The sequence below is a fragment of the Cetorhinus maximus genome, chromosome 3 (genome assembly GCF_964194155.1).
Source record: "Cetorhinus maximus chromosome 3, sCetMax3.hap1.1, whole genome shotgun sequence".
NCBI lineage: Eukaryota > Metazoa > Chordata > Chondrichthyes > Lamniformes > Cetorhinidae > Cetorhinus > Cetorhinus maximus.
In genome coordinates, this window is record NC_135881.1 from 42,914,551 (window position 1) to 42,941,134 (window position 26,584).

The following is a 26,584-nucleotide window of genomic DNA, read 5'->3' on the forward strand; positions in this document are numbered from 1 at the left end:
ACTGTCTATGGTAGCATTCGTAGAGTATCAGGCAAACCCTAAAGAAATCCCAGCTAAACCCTGAATGCAAGACAAAACAACAGAATGGGCACTGGTGGAATGGCAGGGCTAGGAGGACAAATGTGGTCACCCTGAGAGGGGACAGCAGGTCCCATGGAGCTACTGCCACTCTCCCCATGTGATCCCAGTAATCTGCTGGAGGACAGCTGTTACAAGTCCCTTTGCACACTGTAATCCACAGCCATGGTGGCAACTGTCTGACTGCCGCTGTAGAACTCAAACCTTGGCCATCAGATGCTACATCACAGTTGGGTTCACAAGTGTCCAAATGGAGTTGGCTATCACTGCCATGCTGGAAAGGATGGGTTTCAAGCTCGGCACATAGGCCTGTGCAAAGTTAGTACTGGACTCTTGTCGTGTTCCTTGACATTTCTGGCAGGCTTCCCAATGCACCAGGCATTTTGTTGTCCATACCCATCAGTGTACTCCTATAGGTTGCCCTGAAGTGCTCATCTGAATCTGAACTCACGAGGGATCTTGTCCACTGGCACTATCCTTGCCCGCTGCCCTTGCTTTAGGCCACTCATGTCCAGTGTCACACCTTGTGCCTATTCCAGCTTTAGCCTATCTTCCGAGATATGTGCAGTGTCAATATCTGAGCTGGTGATTGCGAGTGTAAAATCAGTTGACAGTGTATCTTCATCATCACTGTCTTCTTGCTGTTCCTCTGCCTAGGAAGGATGCACCTCTTGGGTATCTAGAAAGAGAAAAACATGAGGGTAAGGTTATGTTACAGGGACAGGGAGAAAGTAAGGGATGAATACTTATACTAGATGCAGCTTGTAAATCAGAAGAGTGTGTGGGATGAGGGGAAGTGGAATGTGATGAGGAGGATTAGATCCATACTTACCTTCACCTTTGATGGTTTTAGTTCTGTCATTCGCCACGGTCTCAGCAATGGACACCCCAGTACTGACCAACACTGTCCGCCTCATGGAGTGAAGAATGCAGGTGCATCAGTCCCCCTCCAGTTATCTCCTGCTGCCTCCAGTTATGGGCCACCTTGTCCTGTAAGAGAATTGGAAGTGTCTCAGAAAGTGTGGTGAAATATGTTTGGCAGGCGTGGCTGTCATGGTTGACTAGCTCGCATTGTGTGCAAGCTGCGAGATGTGGGTGTGAGTCTTATAGCAGTACCAAGAGTGCGAGGGTAAAGTGACGCATATCAATGTTGGGTATGAGTCCAGATTGATTGAGATTTTTGGTGTGATTTGAGCATTATCTCAGGAGTGGTACAGTCCCCCCTAACTGAAAAGTTTGACATCAATTGCGTTCAACAATGTCCATTTGCACTCATTTGATATCAAACGCACTCAAAATTAATCATTTAGCTATCATTTGACATCAGTTGCACTCAAAAGCAATCACTTAGCTATCATTTAACATTAAAAATACTATAATTGACATCAATGTCATCAATTGGCCCAAACCACAGCGCTCAAATATTTGCGATTAGCAACATCACTTAAGCATTTGGACATCAAAAACGATCATAGAGTTTATTTTCCGCATTTCTGAATTTCAATAGCTTCAAACTAAATGAAAGTTGCCGTAGTCCCAAAGGACCATAGGCTGCTCCCGCGCTAGAGAGACAGGACTGGTGGTGAGTTTAACCTGAGGGTCACCACATCTCAGGCGAGGGGCGATGTTAGGGGAATCGGTTAGCTCATTTGGCTGGACGGCTGGTTTGTGATGCAGAGTGACATCATAAAACTGAGCTAACTTTATAAAAAGCAGACCCTGTTTTGATGAAGTACTTTTTTGTTTTTCTTTATAACCTGTAACTCATGCAGCACAACGTTGTAACTCCACACCCCACCCCCACCCCCACCCTCCCTCCCCCACCCGCTGGACGCCCGCACTCCATTCTCCCTTGGATTGCAGCAGTTCTCTCCTCATAAAAGCCCCCAGGAGCAATTTTCTCCCCCACCAGCCCCCCTGAGCAATTTTCTTCCACACCCCCAAAACACCCACCCTGGAGCAATTTTCTTCTGCCCCCCCGACCTTTCAAAAGTCAAACTTTTCACATATAGTGAACCAACATAAGGCAGTATAGGTCATACCTATTAAGAATTCACCAAGGCTCCTTCGACAGCACCTTCTAAACCCACGACTGCTACCATCTAGGACAAGGGCAGCAGATAGATGGGAACACCACCATCTGGAAGTTCCCCTCCGAGTCACTCACCACCCTGACTTGGAAATATATCACCGTTCCTTCACTGTCGCTGGGTCAAAATCCTGGAACTCCCTCCCTAACTGCACTGTGGGTGTACCTACACCACATGGTCTGCAGTGGTTCAAGAAGGCAGCTCTGAAGGGCAGTTAGGTATGGGCAATAAATGCTGGCTCAGCCAGCGAAGCTCAAAGTCCGGGAATGAATAAAAAAATATGACCAAAGGCTTGGTTAAAGAGGTTAAAAGGGTTTTAAAGGTTCAGGGAAAATCAGAGAGCCCCTTTCCCCTCAACGCAGGCTTCTGACCCCTATTTAACACTGACATTGGGATCCTGAAGCCTGTGGAAAAACCCTGGCTTGGGTGCCTGAATTGAGAGAGGCATTTTCCGGTCCTGCCAGCAGCTGGGGCTGGAAAAGCCCAGTGGGAAGGACTTTCAGTCCTTTGCGTTTACCTTGATAAGGGTAAAAATCCAAACCAGGAAAAATTGCCTATTCCCTATTGTCAGGTTGCAGCAGTTCTCTTCCTCCCTCCCCCGACCCCGTCTCTCTCTCTCCCCTTCTCTCTCTCTCTCCCTCTCCTCCCCCTCTCTCTCCCCTTCCCCATCCCCTCCTACCATGCCCTCTTTCCCCTCGCCCCCCACCTTGCTGGATCCCCCTCCTATTTACTCACCTCCCCCTCTTTCCCCCTCCTATTTCCCCACTTCCCCCTCTTTCCTCCCAGCCCCCTTCTTTTCCTCTGCACCCTTCACACTCCTCCTTTCCTTCTCCACCCCCTTCACTCTTTCCCCTTCCTACTACCCCCCCCACCCCTCACTCCCCAACCAACCAGAGATCTCTGTTTACAGAACCGGCTAGAAACCAGAAGAGACGTTTACCTGCCAGATCTGCTGCAGGTTTGAAGACGGCTTGGAGCAATGAGGAAGGTTATAGCGAGGGGTGAGTATCGGGGGCTGGGGGTGGGGAAAGGGTTGAGAGGTGCCCTGGAATATTGGAGAGGCCTGGAATTTGGCAGCGCCCAGTGCCTGGAGACCGGAAGGATTGTTTGGAGGCTGGTGGCAGGGAGACGGGAGGTGGGTAGGGCGGGGGCGGTGAGAAGGAGGGGGACGGGCGGGGGCGGTGAGAAGGAGGGGGACGGGCGGAGGCCGTGAGAAGGAGGGGGACGGGCGGAGGCCGTGAGAAGGAGGGGGACGGGCGGAGGCCGTGAGAAGGAGGGGGACGGGCGGAGGCCGTGAGAAGGAGGGGGACGGGCGGAGGCCGTGAGAAGGAGGGGGACGGGCGGAGGCCGTGAGAAGGAGGGGGACGGGCGGAGGCCGTGAGAAGGAGGGGGACGGGCGGAGGCCGTGAGAAGGAGGGGGACGGGCGGAGGCCGTGAGAAGGAGGGGGACGGGCGGAGGCCGTGAGAAGGAGGGGGACGGGCGGAGGCCGTGAGAAGGAGGGGGACGGGCGGAGGCCGTGAGAAGGAGGGGGACGGGCGGAGGCCGTGAGAAGGAGGGGGACGGGCGGAGGCCGTGAGAAGGAGGGGGACGGGCGGAGGCCGTGAGAAGGAGGGGGACGGGCGGAGGCCGTGAGAAGGAGGGGGACGGGCGGAGGCCGTGAGAAGGAGGGGGACGGGCGGAGGCCGTGAGAAGGAGGGGGACGGGCGGAGGCCGTGAGAAGGAGGGGGACGGGCGGAGGCCGTGAGAAGGAGGGGGACGGGCGGAGGCCGTGAGAAGGAGGGGGACGGGCGGAGGCCGTGAGAAGGAGGGGGACGGGCGGAGGCCGTGAGAAGGAGGGGGACGGGCGGAGGCCGTGAGAAGGAGGGGGACGGGCGGAGGCCGTTCGGAGGGGGACGGGCGGAGGCCGTTCGGAGGGGGACGGGCGGAGGCCGTTCGGAGGGGGACGGGCGGAGGCCGTTCGGAGGGGGACGGGCGGAGGCCGTTCGGAGGGGGACGGGCGGAGGCCGTTCGGAGGGGGACGGGCGGAGGCCGTTCGGAGGGGGACGGGCGGAGGCCGTTCGGAGGGGGACGGGCGGAGGCCGTTCGGAGGGGGACGGGCGGAGGCCGTTCGGAGGGGGACGGGCGGAGGCCGTTCGGAGGGGGAAGGGGGAGAGTTTTGAGGCTGGAGGGAGATGGGGAGAATTTGGAGGGAGGGGGGAGACAGAGTCGAGACTAGAGGAAGAGAGGGGGCAAGAGTTTGGAGACTGGAGGGAGAGAGTTTGGAGACTGGAGGGAAAGGGGGGGGGAGAGTCGAAACTGGAAAGGGAGAGAGGGAAGAGTTTAGACCCTGATACGGGAGGTGGAGTATTTTGGGGTGCGGGGAAAGATGGGAGTTTAGACCCTAAGACTTGAGGGGGGGGTGGGGGAAAAAATGAATTAAGACCTGATGGGGATCAGATGGTTCTCTCAAGAATGTATAGTGGAATGATTATTTTGGACTAATATGTAAAACTGAATAAATTCAAATATTATTTTAGGAATTCATTTCTTTGTAATTTTCAATGCAGGTTGCAGAGCACATTTGATAGCTTTGAGCATGCTGGATATGGTTTGAGCGCACTGCCAAATTTGATGTCAAATTCATTCCAAATGAGAGCTTTTGATATCAAATTGTAATTAAGCGCATTGAGCACACTTGAACACAAAAATTATATTAACATTTTTTTGGTAGGGGGAATCTGTCATTTGAAGATGTATTCACTGACCTTAACCACTTCTGTGAGGTCGCTGAACTTCTTGCTGCCTTGCATCCACGTCTTCAGGGCTAGACTCCTGGCATCAACAGGGGCAGAGGGCAAGGATAGTGCCAGAGGGCGAGGTCGCTCGTGAGTTCTACTGCAGAGGATTCAGATGAACACTTTGGGGTAGCCTACAGGAATACACTGCTGGATATGGACAACAAAATGCTTGGTGCATTGGGAAGCTTGTTGTCAATGTCAAGGAACATGACAAGAGTCCAATACCAACAAGGCTTCGTGCAGAGCTTGAAACCCATTCTTTTCAGTCTGGAAGAGGTGGCCTACCTAACTTCTGAGTATGTGCTGGGAGGGTCTTCTGGTCCCTTGCGAATATTGACTCTCTCTCGTTCTCTCCAGCTCCTCCAATAAAACCCCAGTACAGCGTCTGAAAACCTTAGAGCCTGCTCTCTCTCATTTGTGCCACTGTTTGCCAGGTCACATTTATTTCCTGCAAACGCTCAGTCACAATGAGCTACCCCATTAAGTAGTTCAGACTAGATGTAAATGGCGTTAGTCTCTCATGATATTGGCTCACCACTGATGCATCCAACCAATCACCAGGCTGGTTAGCACTGTGGAAACCACTGAAATCAGTAGGCAGAAGTTGGCATGCTGTCTGCATTGCAATAAATGTGCATGGGTTAATTGTGCATCATGATCCCCACACCCATTTTTGGCAGCTATTGAATTTAGCCCCCATGGGTTCTATGTAAAGAAGCAGTGTGAGTTATATGACACAAACACAATACAAATTACAGCAATCACCCCTTCATAGAGACATCATATCCTGCTGAAACTTGCTTTGCTTTTTATATAGATGCCATGTTATTCCTCAATATCAATCAGGAACAATTATTCCTGTTTATTAATCAGCATTCAATTGGTAACCATATTGAAATAGGTGCCTGTCAGAGACAAGGCAATGCTTTTTTTATTCCGAGATATATTGCTTTAAAATTACTAGTTGCAAATTAATCCCTATATTTCCTATTTACAGTGGACAACATCCAGTCTCTGAGATACAATGAATCTAGTCATGACATTATGCTGTAAAGGCATACCTGCAGTCTCTTTGTTCTCCGAATCAGCTGTTACTGAAGACACCAAAGATTCCAAATCCTGGTCCAGTGATATGACTCGCTTCCTTGTCGTGCAGGCATCTTCCCTCCCGGCCAACGTGTAAACTGTTTCCTCTGCTCCTCGCTCTGTGCTACATGTTTCCTCATCAAGTTCATCACCAGAATCTGTACTTTTAATGCTGAGACGTCGGATACGGGAAACCGAATCTACTTCTTTCATTCTGGCCAGGCGGTCCAGAGCCGTTCGGCTTGGGGACGATGCAATTTTACCTTGCAAGGCTTCAATCATCTCCGAAGTGTTTCGAACTTTCCTGTCTGCACCTGGGACACAGACAACTTTTCTTTCTGCGCTCAGACAGCAATTTTTGTCAGCCCAATTATAAAACTCCTTGAAAGGTCCGTGGAAGAATTCATTTATGATGGCCCTTTTCCCCAACTCTTTGTTACTTTCAGCAGCATGTTTTGGCAATTTATTCTCTCGCACAGTATTTCCATTTGAGATTCCATAGAGAGGGTTGTGTTTCCATTCCGACAGTTTGTTGAAGCCTGAAGGTTTCTCTTCGACATGCCCTGGTTGTTCTTCTAAAGCATTTTTCCTGTCTGCTATAAAACGATCACAGGTATAGCCCAATTCCATATCAGCAGGAGGCTTTGTTTCATTTTTTCCTGCATCCTGATGCAGCATCTTCTTCCCTGGAGAAATCAAGGTTTCTACTGCTACATCTATTCCTAAAATCCTGGCAGCTCTTTCTTCTAACGATTCATTTCTGGAAATTCCTTCTGCAGTTTTCTGTTCAAAGAGGTCATTCAGGTTGTCAATTTTTGGTTTTGTGCTTTTATGATAGCTTAGAGCGCTCAGGTCAGGTTCTGAATAATCCTGATCATTGTCAAATTGAGATAACACTTTTGCAATGCTGCAGTCACATTCCGTTTTGGGAGTTGGCACAGATTTTTTCCCTGGCGCCATCACTCTGACTGATGTGCCTGCATCATTTGTGCTTTCTGTCTTTGTTTGACTTAACTGATACATAGGCGTTCGAACTCCATTGATGTTTATGCACTGCCTTTTGCTATTGGTGCTTTCCACATTCTTTTCGTTTTTTAATTTAGTGATCTGTGCATTTTTCGTGGTGAATACATTTAGAATTGTGCTGCTTTTAGTGTCTGTTGTTCTTTTGTTGATGGGTTTATGGAATAGGTTGCTTGACTGGCTGCTCAATTTGCTGTTGTCAGCAGATCTTTTAGAAATGTCCTGCACATCAGGGGTAATATTCATGTAACCTGAGCAATTTTTATCACTGCCGCTGTCCTCCTTTACTTTGGGCTTGGTCAGCTTGGCTAATGGTTTTTCAGGCACACACAGCTCAGGTTTCTGGTAGGCTGTCATCTGACTGTTTGAAAAGTCTTTGTCAGAGTTTGTTGCCTGAATTGTAGTAAGTGCATCATCTTCGTTTTCCTCCTGCAATGCCTGAATGTTACGATCCTCTTGTTCCTGAATCTCTTTGTTGAAACTTTCTAATTCACTGATTGCATCCCAAGGACGACGGTTCACAGGTTTCAAGAGGAATTGACCAAAACCTACAGCCTCTTTGCCATTATTTGATGAAGTCCGTGCACAACCTCTGCTCACTTCCACCTGATCTTCTGTAATTACATCTGTGCCCCTTTCACGTAGGCTTTTCGAAGCCCCATGAACCTGATTTTGGTGTGAGTTAATGTGATTGACCTGATACTGTTTAGGAGCTGTCCTGGAGAAAGCACTGTTGGTAGATGGATATAAGCTTGTCTGACCATTTATTGAATAGTTACTCAGTTTATGTTTCTGGTCATTGATGGCTGTAACTTCTGTACTTCCTTTATCCCCTTTCAATAATACACTGGATTCAGGCTCTGAATAGTTCTGACTTTGTATCTGGTTGCCTGTTCCAACCTTTTTTATGGCACCAGTGAGTGACCGAGTGGTATGGGGAGCTTTAATGAAACTTGTTTGTGTCTCTTGATCTCTGTACTGGTCACCTGGCCAAGAGCCAGAGGCTCTTAATTCTCTGTGTTGGTTAAAATTATAGCCAACTGCACGTCTATTGCTAACTTCATTCCAGGGCTCAGGTCTCTTCAACCCGCTTTCTGAGGTCATATTTCCTGTCAATGCTTGTAACTCCAAGTCAGAGGAAGACATGCTTAAAAAACTTTGCTCTGTTAAGTTTCCAGTACTATCATTCATAACCCTTTCAATGTTTCCATTTCTCATATCGTTAATAAATGTATCTTTATTTGACTCTCCTTCACATGTTTTGACTGGCACAGAAACCAGACAAAATATCGTTTCTGTCATTCTTCTTTTTGGACGTTTCTTTTCTTGCACCTCAAAACTCTGGGAATCTGGTTCCCACTTTTTTACTTGGGTTATAGTTTCAACAGTGCCTGGATTTACAAGCAGTTCTGCTTTAGAATTGGTATTTGAATGTGGAAAGCTAACTGGATGGTTTGTCGTTGAAAGTGAATTATACTTGAATGAGGAGTCACACTGGTTGTCAACATACGGTTTACAACAATGTTCAGACTTAGTACCATTCTCGCTCTCTGGCTTGGATGCTACAAACCGTCTGTTGCTAGTCGTATTAGCAATAGGCCTCAGGCCTGCCTGAGTGGAGTAATATGGCCCTGATGGAACAGAAAAGGCACTGCAGTGGTCTGACGGTCCAAATGTCCTGCTTACATCTGTAACATGGTCCTTTGCATTCCATTGTTCATATTTATTATCTGCTTCACTGTATTGCTTTTCAGACTGCACTATAGTAATGTGTCTAAGTCGAGGATCATTGAATGGTATGTACTTGACAAAAGCCTTTTGGTCATCTGTGTATCCATTATGTGATGAACTATAGGTTTCCCTAGTGTGAGGGACATCTTTACCCATATCATTATTTACATTCTTAGTTTGCAGATGTTGCTTTGCACCATTATCATGAGACATGCGTTTCTGATGAGCACGATTGCTCTCCTGATTTTCTAAACCCCAATGAGACTGATCGATAAGAGTCTCTGTTGATTGGTAGGGCTGACATGTGTTGTTGCTAGTAGGCACTTTATCAAAACATTTCTGACCAACTTTTTGTTGAGGTGGTGCTTTGTAAGATGGGGGAGGCACATAGACAGGAGGCTCCAAGCTGCTACCAGCAGGAGCTGGAGGGCAGCAATTATGGTCAGCACTTTCTTCACTGTCCTTGGCAAAATAAGCTATTTGCCCATCAGTTTCTCCATGTAAATGGAGATTAGGTATCATTTCTGAACTTCTCCTAATTTGCTGATACAGTTCATAGGAGGGAGGTTTCAGTGGTCTAGTCAACTTAGCTTTTGGCAACTGTGCACACTGAGCACTCTGCCTTAGGTTTTCTGTCAATTTTGAACTTGTTTTAGGATTACAATAAGAGCCATCATCCTGCAACAAAAGATCATCTTTCAAGCATTGATTTTCCAATCTATTTCTGTCAAATCCAGACATATCCACATAATGTAGACCTGTCTCAAATTCCTTACCATTACTTTCTGGTATAACTCTGGGCAATGACTGAGACTTCCCCTTTTTTATATGTGGCAATCCTTCTCTTTTTAATGTTTCATCACCAACTACGTGAGGCAATACACCATGTCTCAATCTGTTTCCATCACCATCAGACAGCTGTCTTCCTAAAGAAGCTTTCCATTCCTCTGTACCCAAGCTTTGACACTTACGCTCCACTGGCGTTCTCCACTTGTCTTCACACCTCTCTTTCACTGTCACACTCTGACCTTCTGACATCCAACCCTTTTGCTCATTTATTCTAAGTACTTCTGATTTATGCTGCGCATTCTTCGGCTGTGTATCTTGTGAACTTTTGCCTCGTTGTTCAGCTTTTGGAATGTTTTGAGTTTTTGTCACATTATTTCCTTTGTAGCCCGAGTCTCCTCGGTTTGTGTAATCCAGTAAAACACTGAAGTCTTGTCCTCTTCGTCTCCAATAGGTGACATCCTTACCAGGTTTGGGCCTAGATGAACAAGGTAATGGAGGACCACTGGTTAACCTGTAAACAAATACAGAAGCACAGAATGCGATTAAGACACTTGAGAAAATGTAATTCCCTTTTAGACCTTTAATGCCAATTTCATTAATGAACGCTTGTCATTTTGCTTATGGTTGATTTGTGCAATAAATTTATCAACAAATCCAAATGGAAATAAGCAGCTATTATACATTGAATAAACACCAAGGCTATGAGCAATAATGCTTAATCATGTACAAGAGCTAAATTATGCCAAGTACTGTACCTTAAATTATAGGTTTTTTTTTAAAGAGTGCATAATTTCCATTTTACTTTTTAACAAAGAGAAAGTGTTTTGTACTAGTTCATCATATTTATCTTTCTTTGAATGAAGTGAAGTAACATGCAAATATTGCTGAATACAAATTTAACATTTACAATGGGCACATTTGAACTCTTAGGCTTAACCTGCTGACTGGAAGCAGTGGATATTTCAGTTGGGTCTAATGACCAGACTTGTTCCAGGCAGTATGGGTGTCTCATCATTGACAAATATGGAGCAGGGAGAACTTAATGCCATGTTTTACGGAAGAGGGTAAAGAGCTTTGATGTCCAATACGCTGGTGGTCCCTCAGCAACAGACCATAATAATCCCAGATATCTTACTTTAGCGAGCAAATCTAGATAAGAAAATAATGTAGAAAATATAATACAATAATTTGATGGGGAGTCAGCTGTAAGGACATGAGCAACTCCAGCAGACAACCCACATTTATTTTGAAAAGTATCAAAAGAGTATCGATGAATTACAGAAGGCCCAAACAAAATGGCTGTCTCTGTTTGTTTGCTCGCAAACTCCTTGGAGATCCTTAATTGGGCCAATATCAACCAAACTTGGTGAGATGATACCTTTGACCAAAGGCCATGTCATAAGGGAGTGAACATCTAAATCACCCCCACTGGGGAGGGGGAGGGGGTGCAGATTGCCTCCTAGAAGGGAATCTCAGAGCCCTGTGCTCTGTGCTTCCACAGACACCGTAACTCAGACATGCTTTAGCCAACCTCGACCATACAATCCGAGAAAGGATGTGACAAATTTACATCATAAATCCCCAACTTTCTTTCAAATTTAATTTGTTTCATGTGAGTTATGTTCTCAGACACTACATGTTATTACTTGGTAAGGGAAAACGGCAGATGGCATGCAGAGCCAAGAAATAGGAAGAGGCTAGAGCAAGAAAGCATGAAGTTGTCAGAGAGCAACAGAATGCAAGAAGAACCAGTGCTGCAAGTAAGAGACCAAGACTCATAAAGGAAGTAAGAGACCAAGACTCATAAAGGAAGCTTTCATCTACGACCCTCATCATAATTATGAGTCAGATGCAGAATACGATATTGGCAGTAGTTAAGGGGTATGTGAATATTGTGGTGCGAAAAAGTGGAATAAAGAGCCACTTTCGATGCGTGGAATTTTACAGCCATTTCTGCCAAAATCAGTGGAGTTTTGACTGGATCGCCATATTTTACAGCCTCGCCCCCACCACGACAGTGCCGTAGAGTTCCGCACAATTTTGCGCAAATGGTAAAGTACGATTGCCACACTTAAGTGAGCAACCTGACCCGCTGAATGTCCTTTTGGGAACAACAAAATCAAAACAATTCTTGGAAAATATCAGAAGATTTAACAGCTGAATAGGATCAATAAGAAATCTCTTTATTTTGGCTCAAGAGGAAGAATGACTATGGTCTCTCTTGAAATGTTTAATGTTTCAACAAACACTAAAAATGCAGTGACCTTGAAAATGTAGACAGTGATACTACAGATGTTGTCTTTGACACCGATGATGAAGTACTCAGAATATTAACAAACATCGAGGAAATAGGTGGAGATGCAGATTTTGATCCTGAGGATTTTCAGAGTGACATTGAGGATGTAGAAAATGATCAGTAGAAATTATATAGTAACAATTGTAAATTTATTTAAACTGAAGTCAAATCAAGTAAAGGAACAAAGTATATTCATTGTGAAAAGAAATATTTTTTGTCAAATAATGTTCTTCTGTTTAGTAATTTTGTCTGAGATTAGGTGTTTGTGCTTCATTTCTGTGGGATTAAAACTTCGTTAAAATAATTGTGCGAAAGAAGGCAATTAAGTGAAATGTTGAATGAAATCTGTTGGATAAGAAATGCTTCAAATAAATTACTTCATAGAAACATTTTCGTGGTCTGAATTTCAGCTTTAATACCTATCTTATTTAGTTTATGTGCCCATAGGGTGAATATCTCAGTCCATTACTTCATAAAAACATTTTATTTTATTTTTTTAAATCTTATTTTTAAACTTTCATCCTTTTACTTCTTCCCAGATGTGGGATGAGTGGCCCAGCTTGTTTACAAATAAGAGTGACCTGCTCCTGACATCTAGCACTACTCCAGACAGCAAACTTGAAAGAACTTGAGTGCATGTATTAAAAGTGAGTAAATATTTGACTCTGGCCTTTTAATTCCTCCAAAGCATCTCAATCCAGACAAATGACAATAGCAACAGACCCTGATACCATAGGGTTAGAGTTCAATGTTATGTAGCGTACAGATGTGAGTCAATAAGTTGTATCAGATTGATGGCCAGAACCTCTAGCAACATAGAAGGAGCAGTGACTAGTTACAAACAGCCCTCTCTGTCTAAGGACTCTGCTCATTGCCAAATAAATGCTGATTATATTTTCATTCAAGGCAAATTCTGAAGAAACAAGCCTAGGAATGTACAATGTTAAGATAATATATATGTTGTTGACAGCAACAACTCAAAGATAATGAGTCCAATGGATCTGCTGGAATTTTGTAAAGTATGCTTTATGATAATTAACCCATGGGAAGCCAAAGTGACATATGACTAGCTCCTTGAAGGGGCGCTATCCCTCAATTTGGTTTGGGTGATTTCGCTCCCGAGTTATACAACTCATTTCATATCAATGGGCAGCTGAAACCTATAAATGTTATTATTATGGAGAGTAGTTAGGGAATCAGCAAATTGCGAGAATAGATTTCATGATCTACAAAATATTAAATCATAGGTACCAAGATAAAGCCTACTGAAGCAGGCCTAAGAATGTGTAATATTGAAAGGAATGTACATAACATGAGATCTCTGAATTTTGAGCATGTGGCTTGAGTCATTCGAATAAGTCAATTCGAATCATAGGGTTGTATTGCACAGGAAGGGGCAATTTGACACAATGTGGCCATACTAGCTCTTGGAAAGTGAGCCGCTTTGTCACAATTCTCTGAACTTTCCTATTTCCTTTCACATTGTTATTTTTCAGGTAGTTATTCATTCACTTCCCTTTTAAAAGCTATATGGATTATGTATCTACCGTCATTTAAGTTAGGCCATTCTATGTCCTAACTACCCCCTGTGTAAAGACATTTTTCCTGAACTTACCCTTCCTTCTTTTGGTAATTATGTTAAAATTATGTCCTTTAGTTATTGGATTACTAAGTAGGAAAATTAGTTTTTACATTATCAAAACTCCATAAATGTCATTAACACCTCCATCTGGTCTCCTATTAGTCTTCTCTGTTTCAGTTAAAATAGCACTAGCTTGTCTAGACCCCCTCCTCAAACCCGAAAGTCTCTGGATCTTTAGTATAGGTAAGCTTGAATTTATATCAAGCCTTATAGGGCGATGGGGCACCCCAAAACTATTTACAGCCACTTTTACTTTAGAAGTGTAGTCATTGTTTTAAGTTTAGAAAACACAGCAGCCGAATGATTTAGATGCCAGTTGGGAGATAAATGTCGGCTAGGACACTGGGAGAACTCCTCTGCCCTTCTACAAATTGTGCTGTGCTATTCTTTACATCCTCCCGAAGGGGCAGATGTCTCATCTGAAAGACAAAGTGCAGCAGTCCCTCAGTACCACACTAGTGTCAGTCTAGATTATGGCTAAAAAGTCTCTGGAGCGGAACTTGAACCCATGACCTTCTGAAGCAGGAGTGAGAGTTCAGCCACAGAGACGCAGCTGATGCATCAACTCTGCTGTGACTGCTGACCCAGTGCCAGGGGGACGGAGTCTAAACTCCATACCACCCCCGCCCAGCACCAGAGAGCTGCACGCACACCCAATACTGTGGATACACCAAGTGGCCAGCCATAGCCTGCAGCTCAAAACACGTTTCTTCCCTGTTGCCCACCCTGTTCCATCAGCTTGCTACTTGCCTGGATCAGGTCAGGAGCTTGGGGTGAGGGAGAAGGTGCGAGAGAAAGGGGGAAGGTCCGGAATTCGGTAAGGGAAGTGGGGGTGTGGTGCAGAGGTGGTCAGGAATTTGGGGGTGGCAGGTGTGGGTAGCACTGGGAGAACAGTGGGGAAGAGGGACTATGTGACCAAGGCCTAAAGGGGTTGGGGATGAGAGAGAGAGAACATGATCCAGGTGGGAAGACTGTTCATATTCTTTACTGTGTTAAACCTAAATCACATTCTTCTTTACCCACACAACCCAGACAACCCCCACCCCCTTTACACCTACACCACATTCTCCTTCCCCAAGACATGGACCACATTCTTGATCACAAATGGCAGCAAGTTGATTCCTCGGAAAGTCCAGTGTGCTTGCAGCAAGTTGCAGCATTGGACCGGGTGAAATCCAGGGTTATAACCCTGTCATTGTTCACTTTGTAATGCAAAAGGTGACCCCTCCACTGAGCCCCACACTTTCTACACAGAACCTTATTAGTCAATGCAGCTCGCACCCAAAGTGTTTCATTTGACCGAATAATTGCCGACAGTTTGGGTAATTCCGGTTTTCCGTTGGCCCACAAGGTCAGCCCTGCGCAAGAGACTGGCTACTTGATGATATCATTCTCAGCATATAGTAAAATTCAGCCACTCTATTCGTGATGTCACTTATAATGACGTAACCCTCACCTGTTCTTGTTGAGGAAAATGTACCTCACTAAACCAGCCTTAATTGCAGCTCAATTATGCAACACAGTCAATACTGTAGATTTCTCAAATTCAGCCTCAGAGAATGGCTACAACATCCCACGTGATCTTGTGTCAACTGTTTATGGAGTCACTTTTTTTTTAAGGGGCCCGCAAGTCCCTTAGTATTGGTTAGCAGCTGGGTGCAGTGCAGGTGTTGCCTGATGACACTATTGTTGTTTCCCGATATCATTCAGCGGATTCAAAAACTAAACACTGCAAATGCTGGGCATCTGGTAGAAAGTGCTGGAAATTCAGCATTTACAGAAAGAGAAACAAGAGTTAACACTTCACATCCTGATGAAAGGTAATTGAACTGAAACATGAACTCAGCTTCTCGCTCCACAAACGCCGCCTGACTTGCTGAGCATTTCCACCATTTTGAAATACCTCTCAACTGATGATTGGGAGGAAACTGACAGAGCAGGATACATGTGGCCATGTCTCTCTGAATTAATGGGCAGATCCTGTCATGGCTACACTGCAGCAGCTTGGCTCGAGATATAGAAAGCTCTGATGCTTTCCATATCTCTTATCTGGGACATTTGCTGTGTTCAGTACACTGGACCACTTCCCTATTTTAGGGGGAGTGAACCAGTGGAAATAATCTTTCACTATTTTGAATAAGGGGAAAGGAAAATACCCACCAACTACTAGCCAGTCAGCTTAATGGTGTTGTTGGTAAACTTTTGGAGCCGATAATCCAGGACAAAATGTATTGGCATTTGGAAAAGTACGAGCTAACAATTGAAAGTCAACATGGATGTGATGTGTTAAAGGCAAAGCATGTTTGATGAACCGAATTGAATTAGTTGATGAAGTAACATAGTACAGTTGATGCTATGTCTATGGCCTTCAAAAGAAATTTGATAAAATACCATATAATAGACCTGCTAGCAAAACAGGGGTCAGGCTGTAGGTGCGGCATTGTGGCCAATTCTGGGAATCACAATTCAGGAAAGATGACAAAGCTTTATTGTGGGTGCAGAGGAAACTTATTAAAGTGGGACTGGGGATGTCAGAATTCACATGAAGAGGTGAGAGAAACTGGGATGCTCTCCTTAGAGCAGGAAAGTTTAGAGGAAGGATTGATAGAGGTATTCAAAATCATGGAAAGTTTGGATAGAATAACAGAAGAACTAAAAGCAAAATACTGCGGATGCTGGAAATCGGAAACAAAAACAAAAATTGTTGGAAAAGCTCAGCAGCTCTGACAGCATCTGTGGAGAGAAGGACAGAGTTAATGTAACTCGAAATGTTAACTCTGTCCTTCTCTCCACAGATGCTGTCAGACCTGTTGAGTTTCTCCAGCAACTTTTAATTTTGTAACAGAAGAGATAACTCTACCGGAAAATTTTGACATAATTTGCATTCAACAGGCATAATTTGCACTCATTTGTGATCAATTGTGCTCAAAATTCAATATTTAGCTATCATTTGGCATTATCTGCACTCAAAAGTCATTAGGCCATCAGTTGACATCTCAGTAATGATCAACTGAAATTATTAGTCATCAATTGACATCAAATGAAATCACACAGTGCTCAAACACCATTTATGGTCATTTAGCATCATTTAATTACCTTCAAAGTGCTCAGAAGTATTCAACGGATTGAAAAGCGATTGTTCGTGAGGATGAATTTTAAGTTCTAATGATCACGACAATACGTGGCTAAGTTTCAGGCACTGACATCAACAATATTATGTCCCAATATGTTATGCTTGCAGTGTGTTGTTTACGCTTGTCCATAACCCATTGAGGCACACCACAATTTCCAGATTTTAGTCCAAGTGAGATAGTCAGAAGTTGCAATGCCATTGTAGCCCTCACTGGTGGCGAACATCTCAGCATTCACCACTACTGGGAAAGAAAAATCTGGACCAATAACAAAGATATAGTCACAAAACTATTCTTTCTTCTATATCCAGATCTGGACACATAGTCAGCCAATAGGACTGTTTTAACTGTGGCAATAAAAGTGAGGATTGCACTGATGTTGACACTCCTAGATCCTGCCATAGGCTATAGTGGCTGTGACTCAATATGCGATCCACCACGGTTTCAGGGAACTTGTAAGTGCTTAATTTTGTCATACAGTAGCCTCCTTGTCCAATTCACCAAGGATTATCTGCAGCAATGAGCGACATACTTGAATGGATGACAATTCAACATCCCCAGAGCATAGGCATAATATTCAACAAAAATGTAAGCATTTTGGTCCCCAGTGCACTTCACTGTCAAACCTCAATAGCAAAGGCTTATACCACATCTCAGAAACATGCACATATGGATGCATGCATCCTTAGCAATGTTGGACCAAAGCCACCTGCCTTTACCTCACATTGTGAATGGGAGATGCAGAGGCCATGCCCCCAGTAGCTCATTTGCAGCCTGCAGAGCGCCTTCCTGCACTGGACCCTCTTCATTGAGCTGCCCCCTCCGATGACAGTCACTGCCGCTGGATGGGGCTGAGAGTGGGTGTGGGACTGCGGCCGGTTGAGGGGGAAGGTGGCACGGGACAAGTGCTGGGGCGTTAGGATGGGGAAGTGGGACGGATGTGGTTGTGGGGGTGGGGAGAGAGAGAGAGAGCGTGTGAGCGCGGGTGGGACCGTGGCTGGGTGGAGCAGGAAGGACATGAGTGAGTGTGCTGGGCAGTTTTGGTGGGGGGGGGTGGGTGGGGGGGGGGGGGGGGGGGGGGTGGTCTGATGATTGCTTTTGATGCCTTCTTCAAAAGTAATGCCTTTTGTTGTCCAATTATGTTACTGATGTGTTGAACACATTCAAACGCAAATGGTGAGAAAAATTTCTGTTGGGGCCTGCTTCCTGTGGCAGGAGGGCCAGAAGCCACAGATTTAAGCCAATTGGGAAAAAGATCAGAGGCAACATGAGGGGGAAAAATAATTACCCAGTGCGCTATGATCAGGAATGCACTGCCTGTAAAGGGTGATAGAAGCAGATGCAATAATAACTTTGAAAAAGGAACGGGATAAGTACTTGAATGGGAAACTTCCACTGTGATATGATGAAAAAATAGGGGCAATGGTTCTAGTTGTATAGCACTTACAAGGAGCTGGCATGGTCATGATTGGCTAAATGGCCTCCCCCTGTGCTATATCATTCTATGATTCTACATACTCCAACCAACAACCTGTACAATCACAATGAGGGCTCTCTCCACCATACTGAATGGGATAGATTCAGAATAGATCCGGCAGTTCAAGTCAGGCATCCTTGAGGAGCTGAAGGCCATTAGTAGCAGCAGAATTAGATTCCACCACAATCTGTAACCTCATGGCCTGACATATTCCTCACTCTGCCATTACCATCAAGCCAGGGGAGCACCAATAGTTTAATAAGGAGTTTGGAAGAGTATTCAGGAGCAGCGTCAGGTAAACCTGAAAATGAGGTGCCAACTTAGTGAAGCAAGCTACAACACTGGATTTATAGCATCAGCGGCTTTAAGATTTAACATCAACTTGCCTGTCCTCCTGAAATCTGCTACTATCCTGCTCATTACATTGCCAAATTTTGTATCATCCACAAACAAGAAAAGTAATGGTCCTAACACTGAAGCCTGGGGGCCACACATTTACCACTGCTCTCTGCCTTTTTGTACCCAAGTTACCACTGTCCCTTTAATACCATATTCTTCTATTTCCCCAAAAAATCCATTCCTTACATCAAACGCCTTTTCAAAGTCCATATATAAATATTGTAATTATATATATATAACATCTACTGCTTCATCACATAACTTAAATCAGGTTAGTAAAACATGATTTGCCTTTGATAAATCCAGACTGGGTGTACTTTATTAACCCGTGCCTCTCCAAGTGAGATTAAATTTTGTTCTTGACAATGGTTTCTAGTAGCTTCCCCACCACTGACATTAGACTGACTGGCCTGTTACCAGGTTATCACTCTCCCCCCATTTGAAATCCTCCAGTCCTCTGGCACCACTCCAGTACTTGAGGAGGATTAAAGGTTGCAGTCAGAGATTAAGCTATCTCCACGCTCGCATCTCTCAGCAACCTAGGATACATCCTATCCAGACTGGGTGACTTGTGATTAAAGTGGAAGCAACATAAAATAGTCAGAGGTGAACAATCCCACAAGCAATGAATTAGATCAAAAGTCTGCAGTCCTGCCATATGCAATGGTGAATAGGCAGTAGACAATCAAACACCTACTAGGAGGAAGAGGAGGTCCATTCTCAATAATAGCAGAGCCCAGTGGGTGAGTGCAATGCATAGGCTGAAGCATTCTCCACCATTTTTAGTCAGACGTGATGAGTAGATGATCCATCTCGACCTCCTCCTGAGGTCTCTACAATCAAGGATCTTTTTCTCTTTTGCAATGAAATGAGAATGAATCTCATTTCATTCATAGTGTTGGGCAAGTGTCATAAAAGGCAATTATAGCCACAAACTTACAGACATATTGAACTTTTTAAGGAAGATGTGAGTGTTTTTAAAGAAATAGAAGCAAAGACACTGAACAAAAGATGGCCAATAATGTAAAGTGACCACTTTCTGGAAAACTCCTGCATGGATTATACTGAGACCTACCCTGAGAGATCATGGAATGTCACATCTGAAAAGGTGTCATGGTCTTCTTCAAGCAAAGGCATTTAAAAGGGAGCTAGGAAAAATGCAAAAGATTGAACTTTAATCTCCTGTGGTTGCAGAGACAAAAGATTGATTATTATGTCTCAGCAGTCATCTAAAATTCATCTCCTGTTGATTCATATCTCAGAATGTATAAAATGGTCGGAGATCAGAGGAAATAGACTCTGGGCACAAAACATGGTTTTTTCCCCCCTTACAGGAATACACAGGGAAAATGGGTTAAAAAGCTAGCTGCAGAGCAGTGCAGTGTGTGCTGTGTGCATGACAGCAATAAGATGACCAACTAATCACCCCTGAAGTTGCAGGCTGTCCCCTCTCTCTGTTGCTGGAGGCAAGTCAGCAGAAGCCACAATCGTAAAGGAAATAGGACAGTTTCTTCAGCTAACCTGCAGAACCAAGTATCTCCAAATCCACTGCAAAACTGCCAAAGTCAGCTCTACCAGAATCACCAAACTTGACAGCCGCAATGTATCACCCTCTACACCTCACGGACAAGCCAAAGATTGATTCACACTTTTAAAAAAAATCTTTCACTTGGACTGTTAATGTCTCATTTCTGATCTGTGTGTATGTGTGTTGTATTTTTTTTATTATTTTTCTCAGGTTTTTAGTAACAAACTTACTCTTTCTTTGACTCAAGAAAGCCTGGTTCAACTGGCTCCTTCTAAAAAATATACATTTGGACAGGGAAAAGTTATCCATTTTAAATTAACCTTGTTGTGACCAACCAAGGGGGTTGAATAAAGAAGGGGAGCCAGTTCAGCTTTCCTCACCCGGGAGCATTACAAAATTGGGTCCCATTCAGAAGTTAACAAATTGGGGGACCACAACACATATCCACATTATACTGCATCTGCCATGTATTTGCCCATTGACTCAACTTGTCTAAATCCCCCTGAAGTCTCTTAACATCCTCCTCACCACTCACATTCCCACCTAGTTTTATGTCATCAGCAAACCTGGAAACATTACATTTGGTCCTCTTGTCCAAATCATTGATAAACATTGTAAATAGCTGGGGCCCAAGCAATTTTCCCCGCAGTCTCCCACTGGTCACCACCTGCCACTCCGAAAAAGACCCATTCATTCCGACACTGTTTCCTGTCTGGCTCCTGCAGAAGCACCTTCCAAACCGTGACCTCTACCACCTAGAAGGATAAGGGCAGCAGATGCATAGGAACATCACCAGCTGCAAGTTCCTCTTCCAAGCCACACACCATCCTGACTTGGAACTATATCATAGTTCCTTCACTGTCGCTAGGTCAAAATCCTGGGACTCCCTTCCTATAACACTGTGTGGGCACCCATGCCAAATATCTGCAGTGGTTCAAGATGGCAGCTCACCTCCACCTTCGCAAGCGCAATGAGGGAAAGGCAACAAATGCTAGCCTTGCCTGCATCCCAAGAATCAGTAAATGTTCCTTTTTAAAAATGAGCATGTATTCGGCATTGGTTCCACCAATGTGCATCATCTTACTTTTGCATTTTATTTGCCAGGTTGACTATTCCAAAGTCTCCTACTCAGCCTCCCATCATCCACCCTAAATGAACCTGAGCTCGCCCAAAACTCTGCTGAACATATCCTAACTCACGCCAAGTCCTGCTCACCCATCACCCCTCTGCTCCTACATGGCTCATGGTCCACTGACACCTTAAGTTTAAAATTCTCAAACAGATGAGCATATGAAATAATAGCAGAAGTAGGCCATTAGGCCCCTCGAGCCTGCTCTGCCATTCAATAAGGTCATGGCTGATCACTTTGTCTTTCACATTCCATATTCCCATCTATCTCCGATAACCTTTGATTCCCTTGCCTAGCAAGAATCTATCTACCTCTGCCTTAGAAATATTCAATGACTCTGCCTCCCCTGCATTCTGAGGCAGAAGTTCCAAAGTCACACAATCCTCAAAATTTCTCCTCATTTCTGTCCTAAAAGGGAAACAACTAATTTTAAAACAGTGCCCCCTAGTTCTGGACTTACCCACAAGAGGAAACATCCTTTCAGCATCCACCTTGTCAAGGCTGTTCAGGGTCTTGTATACTTCAATCAATCACCCCTCACTCTTCTAAACTCCAGTGGAAATAAGCCCTGTCTGTCCAACCTTTCCTCATAAGACAACCCACTCATTCCAGGTGCCAATCTAGTAAACCTCCTCTGAACTGCCTCCAATGCATTTACATCCTTCCTTAAATAAGGAGACCAAAGCTGCACACAATATTCAAGATGTGGTCTCACCAACGTCCTGTATAACTGAAGCATAACATCCTTACTTTTATGTTCAATTCCTCTCGTTTTAGCCTCCTTAATTACTTCTTGTACCTGTATACTAACTTTTTGTGACTCATGCACTAGAACACCTCGGAAGTCTGCAGTTGTTCTCCAGTTAAGTAATACTCTGATTTTTAATTCTTCCTGCTAAAGTGAACAACTTCACATTTTCTTACATTATAATCCATCTGCCAGATTTTTCCCCACTCACTCAACCTATCTATATCTGTCTACAATCTCCTTATGTCGTCTTCACAACATACTTGCCTACCTATCTTTGTGTTATCTGTAAATTTAGCTACCATGCCTTCACTCCCCTCATCCAAGTCATTGATATAAATTGTAAAAAGTTGAGGCCCCAGCACAGACCCCTTCAGGGCTCCACTCATCACATCCTGCCAATCAGAAAAAGACCCATTTATGCATACTCTATTATCTTCCAGTCAGCCAATCTTCTATCCATCCTAATATGTTACCAACTACACCATGCACTTTTATTTTCCACATAACCTTTGATGTGGCACTTTTACAGATGCCTTCTGGAAATCCAAGCACACAGGCTTGAATACAGGCTCCCCTTTATCCACAGTGCATGTTACACCTTCAAAGAACTCCAATAAATTTGGTTAAACATGATTTCCCTTTCACAAAACCATGCTGACTCTTCCCAATTACCTTGAGTTTCCCTAAGTGCCCAGCTATAACCTCCTCAATGATTGATTTTAACACATTCCCCACCTTGACAGACGTTAAGCTAACTGGCCTATAGTTTCCTGTTTTATGCCTCCCTCCCTTCTTAAAGGGGTTATATTTGCTAATTTCCAGTTTGATGGAATGTCTCCAGAATCTAGAATTTTGCAAAATGAACACCAGCGCATCAACTACCTAATTAGCCACCTCTTTTAAGACCCTAGGATGAAGTCCATCAGGACCCGGAGTCTTGTCAGCCTGCAACTCCATCAATTTGCTCAGTACTGCTTCCCTAGTGATTATAATTTCTCAAAGTTCCCCTCTGCCTGTCACCTCCTGATTTACAGCTATCACTGGAATGTTTTTTGTATCCTCTATAGTGAAAGACAGAAGCAAAATATTTCTTCATTTCATCCGCTTTTTCCTTATTATCTACTATTAACTCCCCAGTGTCACTCTTTAGAGGACCAACTCTCATTTTACTTACTCTTTTCCTATTTAAATACATGTAGAAACTCTTGCTATCCACTTTTACGTTTCCAACTAGTTCCTCTCATACTCTAATTTCTTTCTCCTGATTAGCCTTTCAGTCATTCTCTGCTGTTCTTTCTATTCTAACCAATCATCTGTCCTGTCACTCACCTTTGCACAGTTATATGCTTTTTCCTTAAGTTTGATGCTTTCCTTAACTTCTTTAGTTAACCACGGATGGTGGGTCCTTCCCTTAGGATTTTTCTTTATAGCAGGAATATACTTATTCTGAGTATTCATATCACTCCACGATTTCACCCCTTCCCATCTGAACTGCAGGGCATCAGCACTGTGCCTTCTCAGAGATCAGTCCTGTTAATGCTTTCAATGTTCCTAACCTGGGATGTGAGCGCTGTCGTTTTCCAAGCTTGGCAGTGCGAGTGCTAAGCATTCTTTGAACTCAGTACTGTCAGCACTTTTGAATGTTCCCAACCCAGGAGTTTGAGCCCTGTCGTTCTCTGAAAGCAGTAGTGTTAGCGCAGTGAACTCAGCTACCTATCTGACAATGATTAGATCAAATTACATATTACAGAGAACACTGAATTACTCAAGAAGAGACAGGATCAAATCTCACATTCCAGAGAAACCATTGGATGTGTGTAATGTCTAAGGGGACAAATCAGAATACTAGTTCAATTCGTATTTCAAATAGACACACTCCAGCTCTTGGTAAATCTTCTCTGTACACTTTGCATGGCATTGCCATTCTTCCTAAAGTAGGATGCCCAAAAGTATATACATCAGGGTTTACATTCATGTACACCCCAAATGGGCATCATTTCAGCACATACCTGAATTTAGTCTGGTCCTCAGGTCTCATCATCACAATTTAGTCAGGCTAAGTGTGTCTATCAGGTGGCCTGATGCAGCTTGCCTATCTAGGAATAACTAACTTAAGCTGGCACCAAGACCCACAGTTATGCCCAAGAGGAGAGATTGGGAAAAGGGAATGAGTTTGGCCGACAGTAGCCTGCCATTGTTTCATGGAGCCAGGAAGAACATTCCTGCTCCTTCCAAATCTACCCAAAAGATGAACATTTTGGGTGTTTTGCTACCTTTTCTGAACAACCTCCCTTTAAGGAGTAACTTAAGATCTAGATATACTCATCGGAGCTCTGACAAGTCCTAATACATTCAAGAGTCCAGGTCTGCAATGGATATGGGAGCCTCATTTCAATATTGAAATAAGGCCTGTGCTTATTTCAGGCAGCTGCCACACAAAAAATAAATTAGCCTGGATCAATTTAACAGTAGCTTGGACAGCAGTGTCAGATTAAGAATGGACATTAGCACCAGTGAAATAGTGCAACATAGTTGAATTCAGGCCCCAATATTGAAATTGCTCTCTAACCAATGGCTCAGCATAATAAATTTTAATAAAATGTTTTTGTTGACATCATGTTATCTGAACCTCAGCTGAAGGAGGGAGAGCTACGGCAAGCAGAGAGATGGGCCTCACAACTAACACGTGCCTTTTTGAATGCTGCAGTCAAAGTGAATGACCACACTCTCGAGTTCCTCGTGTCCTCCAGAATCTTGTACAACTTAGAATTGTGTACTCCGAGAACAGAACATTGACCATTGAATGACAACTGCAGACAAATGCTGCGATTCTTTACACCCATCACCTGCAGCAGTCTCCTGACTAAGATAGTATTGCATAAGGGGTCCCCTGATGCATGAAAATGGTTAGTTTCCCGGAGGGGTTGCCCGACTAACTAATAATTAAACAGAAAAGAAATTGTCCCGCTCTCTTGCCAAGGCAAGTTGAAGACTCGTATAAAGCAGATTCCTAATAAATTTGGAATGATGAAATACTTTACACTTTCATTCATCACAAACACTTTAATTAAACACAAGGAACGCGGAAAGTCAAAGATTCCTGGTGAAAACCCCAGGGCGAGCCCCAAGGAGCTTTTCACATGAGGAAGGATGTTCCTCCTTTAGGAATGCTCCAATTGTTAACCTGCACTTTTTGATGCTTGGTGCAATCTTACACACACACACGCGTTTTATTTTACACCGAATTCTTCAAAACGACCTTGCACGACTGAATAACCCGTAACTCTGCTAACCATGGTCTTTCTCATACTTAGCGGAAATAATATTAGCAACATAAACACAGACGAACTCAATCAACTTTAGCACCATGAGCACATATACTGCACTTCACCTGCCACCCCAGGGCCAGAGAGTAAGTAGACCTCCTCGCACTGGGTCCAAACCCCCGTTGGTGCCTAAGAGTGGAGGGAGGACCGTGTCAGCAAGGCTATCCTGCAAAAAAAACCAAATCTCTTCAAAACCGCTCCTTACCTCAAGCAAATCATGTGCTTGGACTGTAACTAGAGCAAGACAGAGTCTGGAGAGAAGGGGGAGGGGGGGGGGGGAATAAAAAAAGGAGTCGGTCTGCCTGCTTCTGTTTACAAGAGAACTCAACCCTATTAAAACAAACAGCTGGAAGACTGCTCACAGACGCAGCCCCCAAGTCACGCGTGGTTAAATTGTGGAGCAATCCAGCTCGCGACCTTGCACCTGGGGAACTCCATTCCCCGCGCGCCGCTCCCAGCCATACCTTCTGGGTGGGATTTTACCGCTGTGGGCAGACTGCTATGTGCTGAAGCTGCGTTATATAACTTTCCACAGAACCTTGGCTCAGAAATCAGACAGACTTTTTAAAAAAAAAAAAATCTGGAGCAAGTTTTATTCCTAAGTAAAATTAATGGCTACAATAACAGCATTACATTTGCTGTACTTACACATTAAATGACTCCCTCTTTGGCCAGGGTTCTGTTAGACATTATCTAAACGCTCGCTCCACTTCTCTCCAGATTCTCTCCAGTCTTTATAGGCGCGGGTTTTACTGATCCCAATCCGTGCTGTAAATTCCCAGGTCCCTATGTTCTAACGTTACTCTTGAGGCTCAGAGGAGCTCACAGGCTCTTAACAAATGATCCCTGCGTTGCTAAAGAGGAAACATAGTGCCAGCCAGGGTGGTCTGAACAGGCACAAGTGAAAAATAAACTGGTTCTGCAGAACCAATAACTTAAGATTTGGAAGGTAAACAATGTGTAGATGGGACACTGTGCATTAGGCAGTGGCCACTGCCGGAATATAATAGACTGGTCAATCCCTTGTAAGGGAAGCCTTACTCCTCAGTTGTTGTAATGTGATATGAGAGACATTAGCTTCCTCAGGACCTGGTCAGTAACAGAATATCTGGTAAAAGCCGCAGTCTTTGCCAAACAAAGCACTTGACCAACACCTTCTACTCGGGCATTTTTAAAACACAAGAATAGGGGGAGAGGAAGGTGAAAAGCTGCTTTCCCCAGACCATTCAGTTGCATAAATGAAACACTAGAAAGGGAGGATCAAAGTGCCACTAAAACCTGCTTTGTAAACAAGACAAGATGATCCTGGAACAAATCAATCAAATTGTTA

At 44.2% G+C, this 26,584-nt stretch overlaps 1 protein-coding gene across 4 annotated transcripts in view; it reads right to left on the reverse strand.

Annotated features, from left to right (window-relative positions):
• The window catches only part of jcada (junctional cadherin 5 associated a), a 258,299-nt gene that overhangs the window by 41,445 nt on the left and 190,270 nt on the right, over positions 1 to 26,584 (reverse strand). For all 4 annotated transcript variants that reach the window (XM_078537786.1, XM_078537793.1, XM_078537800.1 and 1 more), the window contains one exon: positions 6,008 to 10,086. In XM_078537786.1, coding sequence (XP_078393912.1) covers positions 6,008 to 10,086 — 4,079 coding nt within the window. The remainder of the gene's footprint in view (positions 1 to 6,007; positions 10,087 to 26,584) is intronic.